Genomic DNA, 12,153 nt, shown 5'->3' with positions numbered 1-12,153 from the left:
GTGCTGGTGTGAAGGATGTGTATTGTGCTGAAAAGCTGCCCAAATTTAGCTGAATCAGAAATCTTTGAAAGTCTCAGGTTAGATGCATTCAGTAGATACTGCTTAGCTTTTGTTCCTTACGTTCTCTGCAGAACCTTTGTAGCTCCAGGATGCAGGATTGCAATGCTTTCCCTCCAGCGGAGCAGCCCCAACAGTGAGGTGCATAAAAGTGCTGTAACGAGCAATGAAACAGGGTGATCCTGGAGGAGGACAGGGAAGAGCCTGATGGGAAAGCAGAGGAGAAAGGAGACTAGAACCAAGTGCAGAAGGAAAGAAGTATTTTCTCGCAGTGGGAAGAGGGAATTAGAGATGGGAATGTAGAAACTGGTCAACTTGTTGCAACTTGTTGCAGAAAAGAGCAAAGGAAAACAAGAACTGGAGTTAGGAGCAATAGAATGGCAGATGAGGTAAGATCAGGAGCAGCGAGGCCAAATTTAAGTACTGGATGACACCGCTTAATATTAGTGGAGTTTCTTACTTTCTTTTTGATACCAGCAAATCATCTGTAAACAACTAGGAAAGTATTTCTCACCCTCCTGTGTGTTCAAATGAAGATACTGACAGCCTATGGCTGTGCAGAGTATTGCATGCAAAAATGAAAGTAGGCAAAGGAGAGGGCAGAGAAGGAAAAAACGTAAGTTAAGCTGGGGAGCGAGAGTCAGAGAGAGAACTGAAAAGAGGCATCTGTAACCAGGAGGCGAGAGAACAGGAATAGCTTCGGGTTTAGAGAAATTAGTAATAAAGGTCTGTACTGTAGTTTTAAAGGTTTCAGTCCTGCTGATGGCTCATGTTGATGTCATTCCATATGGTGGAATTTGTTTAACTTTTTCAATGTGGTTTTTAGAAAACCCAGAAACTTAGGAGTGGTCCGTTAAAATAAACAACAAGAGCAAAATAACCCTCTTCATCTCATATTAATAATGTTAAAGTTGCATGAAACATCAAATTAAGATGCATGATCAGGATGTATGTGCTAATGACCCAGAAACATATGCTGCATAGTGAGTGCTAATGAGAAGACTAAAGCCTCCTCCCCTCTGGAAATGTGTGTCTGATATATATGTGGCCTATCTTAGTATAAATATGAATCTAAATAACTCATTTTCCGCAGACGGAGAAGCTACTTGGTTTCATAGATCATCTCAGCTGAGTATCAGCTTTCATATTGTGGATTTATCATCAGCTATCTTGTGTATTTATGTCTCAAAGAAAGTACTTCAAAAGGTTCAGAACTTTAAGTCTTTTCAAATGGCCCCTAAGCATGCCTGTGTGTTGGTTATTATATTCACTACTGTTATCTAGAAATTGTACTCTTTTTCATAATAATATTCTGAGGGATTTTATGTGCCTTCAGTTTGCCCAAACAGTCGAAGGACGAGGCTATGAAATCAGGGCCTCATGTCCTCTGCTGCCTAAGTTGCTTTTATGCACATCAGCAGGCAGGGTCTTCCTTTCAAAATAAGTTTTGTACTTTTCAGAGTTACTATAATAGCATTTGCCAAGACTATTACTGAAAAGATTTGTAAGCTCTTGGTGTTGTTGGGATAAAGATCAGTACTGGGGTCTGGCAGGGATTGGTGCTGGGAATTAGTTTTATTCAACGTATTCGTTGAGCATGCAATGAATGTCTGGGTTTATAAGTGTTTTGGTGTATTTAGATTCTGCACTAATGTTGAGGAACCTCAGAAAGATCTAATGAATCTAAGTGACTGGATAAAAAGTGGTAGGTGAGATTCATAACTCGGAACTCGGCTTATATTATAGAGTTTATAAAACCTTATGTATATATAAAAATAGATAAATAGAAAACAACTAATCTGAAGAGGGGAAAAAATGATCCAAACTGTATCTACATGGTGCTGAACTTGGAATTGGTGGTTACAACATAGGTGACACATCTCGAAGTCACCCTTAACAGTTTGTGGAAATCACTGTCTCAGTGCTCAGCGGCGGCTAAAAAGGAACAAATATAATGTTAAGCATCATCAGGAAGGGCATTGAGAACACAGCGGCACCACTCTGCTCCTATACCAAACTCTAGTGCACGTACGTCCTGAGTGGTGTGTGCAGTCCTGGTTTCCACACTTCAAGAAAGACAAAGCAGCGTTAGAAAAGCTAAAGTTCAGAGTAATTAAAATAATTAAAGGGATGAGCTGCGTTGTGAGCAGCAACCGAATAGTCAGAGAATCTGCAATGTGGAGAGGGGAAGTCTGAGGGGATGATGAGGGTTATACACGGACGAAGGCAGTGGATAGGATGAATACAGATTGTTATTCATGAAACCCTACAAGATAAGACCTATGGGGGACTCACTGGAACTAGTACAACATTACTTCAAAACAGATGAAACTTTCTTGTAGGATTTTTTTTTTTCTTGCCGCAGGAGGAGGTATCAGCAGGTTCAAAAAGAGATTAAATGAATTCATGGGCTCAGGTTCACAGATACTATAGAGAATGGACAGAGATGTACCCTAATATCCCCAGCCCAGTGACTGTGGGTGCTGGGGAGCCCCAGGAGAAGGGACTCAAGAGTGGCAAGGCTCACCACATCTGTTGCCACTGTCGGTGACAGAAACATGGCCTGACCCCACAGGGCGTTTGTTGTTTTAATAAAATTTCGAGATCAAGTCTCTCTAACAACATTCTGGGTTCTTCAAACTGATAAGATCCCTCTCTAGGAAATATTTCTCATGCTTAGCCATCTTCTTAATGTCTAATAGTATCATGTGGCATAGTCATCAGCTAAATGAGGAAGATTGCTGTCCTTCCAGATATTCAGCATATGTCATGATTTTTCCAAGAGCATGTAAGAACTATCAAAATAGATTGAAGACTTCTGTATTAAGAAGTCTTCACATTGAAAATGTGTGATTTCTGATCTTTCTCCATGATCTGGATCCCAAACAGAAGATCAGTTGTGACCTCTGAAGTAGGTGGTTTGGGGAGAGGCTTTACTATAGCACTAGGAGATCAGTCCCAGATCCACTTCCACAACAGATATAAATAAAGTTCATACATAACTGGATGGGGAAACTAAGATTACAGATGTAGTTCTGCTCTCAGTCCCCATGACCCAAGCAAAACCAGGGTATAAACCATTGAATTTGTCACAGGCAGTTTTGGGATAGATAATGAAAGGAAAGACAGCCCCTATTAATAGGGCTGGATCACGATCTAGTTAAACTAGAGTAGGAATCTAACAATTCTGGTCTAAATTCACTCTATTAATTTGTATAATATTTAAATTCCTTCCATCATTCAACCCCATGCCAGAGAAAAACAGGAGGACAGCTTCTGCTAGGCTAGTATTAAGCACATTTAGGGGAATATGATGGGCTCTATTTTGATGCCAGTGCTGCTGGCTCTTGTAAATCTAGCTAATTAGAAGAATAAATTTCTTTAGTTGAACTCGTATTAGATCTTTGGAATATGGAATAGATTATAGGTGAGGTAAAACTTAACTAGTGCCATCTAATTGAGCATAACAACATTAATTCTATTGCTATATAGACTAACTTAATATTTTTTTCTCCAAAAGCTTGTATTACTATCAAGTCTCTTTAGACGTGCAACTGTCAATATGAAACATGTTGTGACAGTGAAAGAGGGGGAACCAAAGGAACACACATTAATCTGATATAAACGTCCATGTGATATCCCCTTAGGCGATCCAACTGAGTCGAGACGGACAGTATCTGCTTACAGGAGGGGACAATGGAGTCGTCATGGTCTGGCAGCTGTGGGACCTCAAGCAACTTTTTGCTTACCCAGGGTGCGATGCTGGAATCCGATCCATGGCCCTGTCGTATGACCAAAGGTTAGAGCAAAGTCTTTAGAAGAATTTCATAGACTATTTTTAAGTTGTATTTTTGTTTTGCTTCTGGTTTTGATTTTTCATAGATCCTAAGATTCTGGTGATTATATTAAGAGTTCTGTGCTTAAATAATTTTCTTTCTAACATCCTATTTAGGAACTTGGTTGTTGCCTCAGGTTCTTGTGGCTATATTGATACAACTCTTTGTTGTGCTAATTTGTATATCTGAACATGAGGCGGGTCACTAACGAATCTGGTGTTGTGCTTTTCTTAGGTGTATAATGACTGGCATGGCATCTGGGAGCATAGTGGTATTCTACAATGATTTCAATCGCTGGCATCATGAATATCAAACCAGATATTGATCCTGAGACAGAGCAAGATTAGCACTGATGTGGGCAGCTGCTGTTAGAATGCAACTGAACATAGCAAGCCTCCCTTGGTATCTTGCCACAATGTTGTTCCTTATACATAGCTATATTACATCTGAATGTAACTTAAATTTGCTAGGAGAAGCAACCTATTTTTTAAAGTTAATTGCTATTTTTGTAGACCTTGCTTGACTTTTTTGGGGGAAGGGCAAAGAAGCAGAAAAATGGCTGCTGGGTTCTGTAGTTAAAAATCTATATTTTTAGTCATAATGAGAAGTCTATTTTGATCCACATATGAAAAGAAACTTAAAATAAAGACGGTTAAAACTCACATTCTAGCTATATTATGAAGAAACAGATTTTCCATCTGAAGCTTTATGTATAACCTTGAGGAATATATGATTTTAACATAATGGAAATGAATTATGATGTTTGGGGGATTTTAATCTGTACTATCTGTATTACACTTTGTCTCGTACTTTTCCAAATGATTGTACTACTTCAGCACTGAAGTTTCTGGGAATCTATAGTAATATTTAAATTATGGTTAATGTAATTTTAAACATGACAAAGAGTTGTTTCCATCAATGTTACTATTCAAGCATGTTTCTAGACCTAGACAATTAGTTCTTTTTTAGTTGAATGTTTTGTGCAGTTAAGGGAGAGGAATCAGCAATGGAATTTGTGTTACATCAAGTGTGAATCTTTCTAGTTATCTGATATCTCCTTCAAAGCACACCAAAACGTGGATTGTTCCTCAGAACCAGAAAGGCTATTTGAATAGTTTGAACTCAAATTAGCAACCCATACAGGTAGGTATTTTTTAATAGGTGCAAGTACCAAAGCACACTTCTGCTGTTTGACTGTGAAAGCACTAAAGAGGTTGCAGGTGCACAGCCTCTACACGACAGCAGAAGCACCAGACTTGCAGACTGCTTTTCCATTTTTTTCCCAGATTAACCCCAACAATACTGTAGCACATACATACTTCTTTTCTGTGTATGGCAACAAAATCATTTATATTTTGCTATCACCAGATCCTGTCAGATCCCGTCCAATCATGTTAAATTCTCTTTCTCTTAGGAAGTGAAAAATACTTTATACTAAGGAACAGTAAGTTATTCTGGTGTTGCACAAATCTACTTTTCTACAAGATTGCTGTGCAGAATTCTGTGAAAATATTTGTGAAAAGAACTGTTCTTGTTTTGTAAGTCTGTATTGCCTAAAAATCTCTTTGTATGTTGTGATCTCTATGAGTTGAAATTTACATTCCATATCTGGATCAATACATACGTTTCTCTAGCTGCCTACTAGAGCAGCTCCTGGTTTTCTAAGCATTTAACTACTATCTCTTTAAGTAAAGCTTTGGAATGAGAAAATTCAGTTTAAATGAAGAAATTAAATAAAACGGCGTTTGTAATTGATAGTCTCAATGGAGTGTATTGGGTTCTTGTGATTCAATGCATCTTCACCGTGGAGAAAATAGCTGCTATCTCTGATGCATTTAAAAGTACTCTTGGTGTTTATGCAACGGTGGCCAACTTTTCTGTGCTCTGTACACCATCACTATGCTGATACAGTTACGGTGGCGTTAGCAGTTACGCTTGTATGTCCAAATTGTGGAGAAGAAGGATGATGTGGTTAAGTGAGGGCTACAGTTGTTATGTCTGTGATGAAGTGCCCAGAATATTGAGCAATAACGTTTGTTAGGCAGAACTGGTACATCATACTCCCTTAACTTCAGCAACGTTCATACGCTCCTCTCAGAAGATTTTTTGGGGAAAATTGGTACGCTCTCGCAGTGCAGTTTGCGTTTGTCTCTAGCCAGACGTGGGTTTGGTATGCTATGCGGAGAAACACAAAAATAAAAAAGAAAGAAAAAAGGAAACGCTTGGCATTTTGCCAAATAGAAATCCTGAAAGTTCTCTCTCTTTATGATCTCCTACTGACTTAGGAAATATTTTATTACTGATAGAACTAATAATCTGTGGTTTTAGAGTCAAAATATGCCATGGGGACTTGCTTTGGTAGTTACGGCAGCGAATGCGCTAATGAGTTTGCCTGTTCTGAAGGGGCCCTGTTGATCATGAGCTGCTTTCCCAAACTGGAAGCAAGGTGGTGCCTCTTGCACGTGCCCCGACACTGATCCAAGCAGCACCGAGCCGGGACGTGCTGCCGGTGAGCGGCACCGTGCCGAGAGGAGCTCCTCGGGGAGCCGACTATTTTCCTCCCTTGCAGCTGGGTGTTTCACACGTTACAAGCACAGCAGAATGAAACCCTCGCCTACTGCTCCGTGAGCCCGTCTACAAAGACACCTCAACGCTGGACAGCCTGGCTGGTGGGTGGCGCGGTGAGTAGGACGCTCGTCCCCTCTGGTGGGTCCCAGGGTGCCCCTTGGGCATGGTACTGGTGGCTGAATTTCTGCCCGGCATCTCAACTGTGGTCGAACTGGCGGCCCACATCTTTTTGGTTGTGATAAAGTGGCAAAAAGGGGTGAAGTTTCCAACTGTGCAGGTTTCTGGTAGCCTAGGCAGTGCGGCCCCCGAGGCCGGTGTCCCCAGCCTGATTAGCGGCAGGTGCAGGGCGTTAAGGCGTTAAGTGGCCGGCAGCCCCGGCTGCTGCAGAATGTTCTTGAAAAGTGGCAGCTGCTGCGAGCCCCTGTGCCAGCTGGTTTCTTCTCCAGGGCTCCCTTTCTTCAAAATCCACAGGGAGAGCTTCTGCGTGATATTTTTCACGTGGCTGTTTGGGCTTTCTTCTGGTTTGGTAAGTTCAAATTGATGTTTTGTTAGCTGGGGTTTATGGCAGGCGCTCTGGAAAGCAGCGTTTGCGTGTGCTGCTGAGAGCAAGGTTGGCCAGCGGTGGGGTTCGAAGTTGGGGGTGTGGTGAAATGCTAGCGTGGTTGGCTTGAAAGCAGCCCCACGTTTGTGCAGACTGGTGATGTAAATACAGTTGGGTCTGGAGAGGCATGACGGTGTGTGCAGCACGATGGTCTCTGCAGAGGAAGTGCATGGGGTGAAGCTGTGTCACCGCGAGCAGAGGTGAATGAACGCAGTGAGGCTCGCCCTGCGCGCTCAGCCCTGCCGCCCGGCGCGTGTTGTTTCTGGTAGGGGCTTACTGCTGGTGCTCCCCTGAGGTGCTTGTTTGGCCTTTCAGGAGCGCTTTGCGTCTGCTGAAGTTTCTAGCTCCGCTTGCGTAGTGCTCAGCAGAGTAAACGTCCGAAAGAGCTCGTATGATGCAAGGAGAATATCAACAGCTAACTCTGTACGCTCTGCTGAAGGAGGTGGTTGTTTACTGTGTGCGTTAGGTACTGTGAAGGGGACTTCTTACAACTGCTGCCCAAAGCGGGCATGATTTTTGGGGTCCCTACTGTAATTCTAAAAATGGGCAGGTTGAATTTCTGTTGAGAAACGCTGTGGGGATTACGCCCTGGTGCTGTGCTTGTGATGCGTGGGCTCAAGCTGAGGGTTGCTAGGGAATGGTGACGTTTCTGCAGTTACTCCACATACCTGAGCAACAAAAAACACCCCTTGTTTTTTCCTTACAGAGCTGGTATCCTGGAACAGTAACCAACTTTCATTTCCCTTAGCAGGAACAGGAAATTAAATTATTCAAAACTGGGACTTTTATGTGAAATGAATTTTAATGTACCTTTAGTCGGGAGATAATTGTTAGACTGAATGAGAGTGACCTAGCAATGGTGACTAGATTGTAGCTTTTCCATTTTGAGTACCAAGTTTTACCTTCATAAAGGTTTGAGTTGAACATGCTTCTAATATAGTATGTCTGTTTTGCTTTCTCTTTATTTATCTTTCACTTTAAAGTAGGTCAAAAGAAATAACAGATAACTAAGAAATTGGCTGCATCCCAGCTAAATGAAACCAGAGATGGGCCAATCTGTGGGTGCTGATCTAAACCAGTGCGGCCTTTCCAACGTAGGGTTAAGACGTTTGTGTATACCTGGAGATGAGTCACCCCTTTAGATTTCCTTCATGACACAGAGTTATCTGATATCCAAAATAGTTTATATTTTTGTTGAAGCAACCTAAGATCTTTGGTAAACTGATACATTTAATGATGCACGTCAGTGTTTATGCATCATAATTTAAGGCTGCTCTGTAAAAGCTCTGAATGGAAAATTGTAGGAAATTGTTTCTGATTTTGTTTAGGTTTACTGAAATCTAACTACATGTAACCTAAGGCCCTGCAATTTTAAGGCAGACAGTCTTATGGGGGTGGGGGGAGCGAAGGATTAAAAAACATGCAACAGAACCTGAAAGAACGAACTCTAACCTGTATCTGTAAACGTTTTATTTTTAGTGGAGTTTTGTTATTATAAAGACATGAGAATGTAAAAATTTTATGACCTTTTATGAAAAACACTTCGTGACTTTTTATGCAAAGACTTTTCATGACTTTTTATAAAATGATATTATGGGAAATACAACTGTATTCTGTTATATGCTGTTCTTTATATTCGGTGATTCCTGTAAAATGATTTGAGATGCAACATCAGAAATGCAAGGAGATGTGTGTATTTAGTAAAATATGAAATTATAAGCAAATCCTTTCTTTGAACTGCATCAATAGTCAACTAATAATGGCTTTTAGCTGTGTCTTGGGAATAATACTATATCGCGTGGCAGCAGGAAAGCAAAGGTGGTTTTTGGAATGCAGTACTTGGCTATTTCCTAAATGGGTGAAGTTTGAGATACGACCACTTATTATGTTCTTCCACTTCTAAATTCTTCTTCCTGCTGCTGTGCTTTGTTCACTGTTTTGTAAACTCTGAACCGTGAAATACTGAAGTACAGCCTAGTCTTACCTGTGTGTTTAGAATTTGCTGTATGCAGTAATACTCTGCGGAGTCAGGCCAGGTGGTTCGGCCCTGTTGCAGGATGGAGACTTGGGTAGGCAAGCTCCCTCAAAGTTGGAAGGGGGTGTGTAGGCACGCACGCGCGTGTCTGTGCCTGTATGAGAAAATGCCGTGACCAGGAGAACATCTCCTGGAGAGCATCTGAAGCCAAGGAGGGATGACAGTCCTAAGGTGACAGTTTAGCAATAGTATAAATATCTATAGGTATAGATGCGTTTGGAGGTTGCTCTTGTTTTTTGCTGTTTATCTAGTGTAACCTGTATTGATCCTTCTTCACACAAGCCCTGGTGGCTGCAAAAGCAAAATTTGGACTTTCCAAATAGTATGTAGAGCAATAGAGCTAGTCCTTCTTTAAGTAAAGTGTCAGTTTACTAAACTGCAAATATGGTATTTTGAATTAATTGGGAAATATTATGCTGGGGAGAAGGGAATAGTTGCTGATACTTCCTGGTGAAGTTCTCTGAAAACTACATCTTGCATCAGGCTCGCTCTGTGGCCTCTGTTTCCAAATGAGAGAGAAGTACTTAAAAATTCACATGCTGTTTTTTGGGGGGGAGGGGGAAACGAGAACAGAAGCAACAGTTGGGAAAAACACTTTCCTTCTCAGTGGATGTTTGCCTGGCAGCTTGGCTCTTCAGTCTTGCCCAGGTAAACTAAATCAGCACTGTAAAAATTAAAAAAAACAAACTCCCACAAAAGATGCCCCTCACCTCTGCTTAAAAAAAAGCTCAAAAAAGACAACCCTGTCCTTCCTCAGGCCCCCCCCCCCCCCCCGATAAAATTACAAAGACAAGTTTGGTTTAGTTTGTAAGTCTGAAACTAGTGCCCACAGAGACTCACAGAAGGGCACTGTCATCTTCTGTACTGTCTGCTCTAATTTTCCCTCTTTGTTAGTTGAGCTCCTGCTGACAGGAGTTCGTTCTAGCTGAATTGTTTTGCTTTAAAAAAGTTTGATAGTTACCTATTTGTATGCATGTTAAATAGCATTTGAAAAGGACTCCCATAATGAATAGAAGTAATCTATCAATTTACAGATGAGTTAATGCTTGCGTTAGGTATTGAAACTGATCTCAGTAGCAATGTGTGATGAGGTTGCTTTTTCATCTCAAAAAATCAGTTTTACTTCACTCTCATTTTAGATAATTATTACTTTTGTCCCTAAAGAAGGGATTTCCACGTGATAACAGAAGAAGAGATTCTTCCTTTCATTGTTTTCCTGTTCTAAATACATGAATTCATTTAAGAGCTATTTATCTACTGTAGGAACTTAAGCAAGTATAGATAGTATCTATAAAATAATGTTTATTCCGCTTTTCTGTTCTAGAAATACTGCCTTTTCTGGTATTATAAAGGCAGTATACCTGTTTTATAGGCTTTCTTGTTTTTTACTCTCCTGGTGTTATTGGTTGTGGTTGTTTTTTATTTCTGTACGTACGAATAGTAAATGCTAGCCTTCACTCTCAACCACAGCTTCTCCTTGATACTATTATTGCTGGGTTGTGTCTCTTGTATGTTCAACTGTTAACTGTTAAGAGTCATTGGAGAATTTTTTTTTTTTTTAAACTGATACAGAAATACTGCTGGGATCCTGAAAAGGAAAATGTAGTCACTAGGTGATAGAAAATTCTGGCTTTAAAAATGAAATTCTTGGAATCTGAATGGTGACGGAAGTGCTCTGGAAGCGGTAAGGCCTGCTTCTGTAGCCATAGAAGAGGGCCAGTCGGGCAAGATCCTGGGTGCCCGGGATGTTCTAGTGTGCTAGAAAAGCCTATAGAAAAGCAGGAAGGGAAGAAAAGGAAAATCATGAGTAAGAAGTGGGTTAAAAATACTTTTCCTACCTCTCTTACAGATACAATTATGCAAGAGAGGAAAGTAGGATTTACTGATCTGCTAAAGTATTCTTACTGACCAGCAGTAAGCATGAGCCAATGCTGAATGATAGTAGCAACAGCATAAAAAACATCTTCTATTTTAATGTCGATTGATAGTTTTTATAATTAATTCTGTAAGTCCAAGAATTGGGAAAAATCTTGATGAGAATCTCAGTGAACTTACTTAGCGTTATGCTGATTTACAGCAGAAGATTCAGCTTTGACTGCTAAGCAGAGATTTCATATCTAGAAAGGCAGGGACTGGATCTATTTGAATATATTAATGACTAGTAAAGTTCAAAAGAGCTAAGAAGGCAGGGGACTTTTTCTTCTCCAAACATATATATAGATTTTTTTTTTTAAAAGTAGGCATGGCAGCAGTTTTGCTGTCACTGTTTGAAAAACTAACATTTCATAAATACTTACAGAACGGGGAATGTTTTTGAGCTCTTTTTATAAAAACGTAGGTGGCAACAGTCCTTTCTAGGCAAAAGTATAACTGGAGTTTACAGTTTCTATAGTTTTCTGTCCTTCCCTTAATATCAGGTAGCTTTATTTTACTACTTCTTTTGTACTTTAAGCTTCTTCTACCAAATGATGGCTCTACAAAGAGAGAAGGATTACAGGAAAGTGCAATAGATCAACAAACCAAACAATCCTTATGAGCCTCCATTAAGTGTTTTATTTTTAGCCAACACATTTTTTTTTTTTTAATATTAAACTGTGATACTTTCTGGGCAGCACAAAGGTAAAGTACTTCTTTCTTTGTGCAGTACCACAGAAAGCACCTTGTTTAATAATAATTGGAGCTAAACTGAGGCTGTCTCTCACTTCTGCTTCTTGCTAGAAGAGACATGAAGGGCCTAGAATAATAATCTCATTTTTAAGAATGGAAAGGATTAAATGTGGCATCTCAGGCTCAGGGTGGATTAATAGAAATATGAGTTTGTCAGGTGTTCCTCAACAAAAATACCACCTGTGCACCTACAGCGTTAATGTCTACAGAATTAAATTAAGGCATAGAGAAGTGTTAAAACTTTTCTAATGCCGTAAACAGAGTTAAAAGCTTGCCTAGGGATCCTGGGTTTTTATCTTGTGTATTGTCCACATGACTATATTCCCAGTGCTTGTTAATATTTTCAGGTAGGCATTTTGGCATTGTCTGCCATCCACTTCTGCTCCATG

The 12,153-nt window shown here is 40.3% G+C and overlaps 1 protein-coding gene across 8 annotated transcripts in view; it reads left to right on the top strand.

The window, feature by feature from the left end:
* Window positions 1-4,512, top strand: part of LRBA (LPS responsive beige-like anchor protein) — a 407,526-nt gene extending 403,014 nt beyond the window's left edge. For all 8 annotated transcript variants that reach the window (XM_068942256.1, XM_068942262.1, XM_068942261.1 and 5 more), the window contains 2 exons: window positions 3,705-3,856; window positions 4,128-4,512. In XM_068942256.1, coding sequence (XP_068798357.1) covers window positions 3,705-3,856; window positions 4,128-4,218 — 243 coding nt within the window. In that variant the 3' untranslated portion in view covers window positions 4,219-4,512. The remainder of the gene's footprint in view (window positions 1-3,704; window positions 3,857-4,127) is intronic.
* The last annotated feature ends 7,641 nt before the right edge of the window (window positions 4,513-12,153 follow it).

Source organism: Struthio camelus, chromosome 4, assembly GCF_040807025.1.
Source record: "Struthio camelus isolate bStrCam1 chromosome 4, bStrCam1.hap1, whole genome shotgun sequence".
In the NCBI taxonomy this organism is placed as follows: domain Eukaryota; kingdom Metazoa; phylum Chordata; class Aves; order Struthioniformes; family Struthionidae; genus Struthio; species Struthio camelus.
Note: the sequence above shows the minus strand (reverse complement) of the source record. Positions and strands in the feature narration are given on the sequence as shown.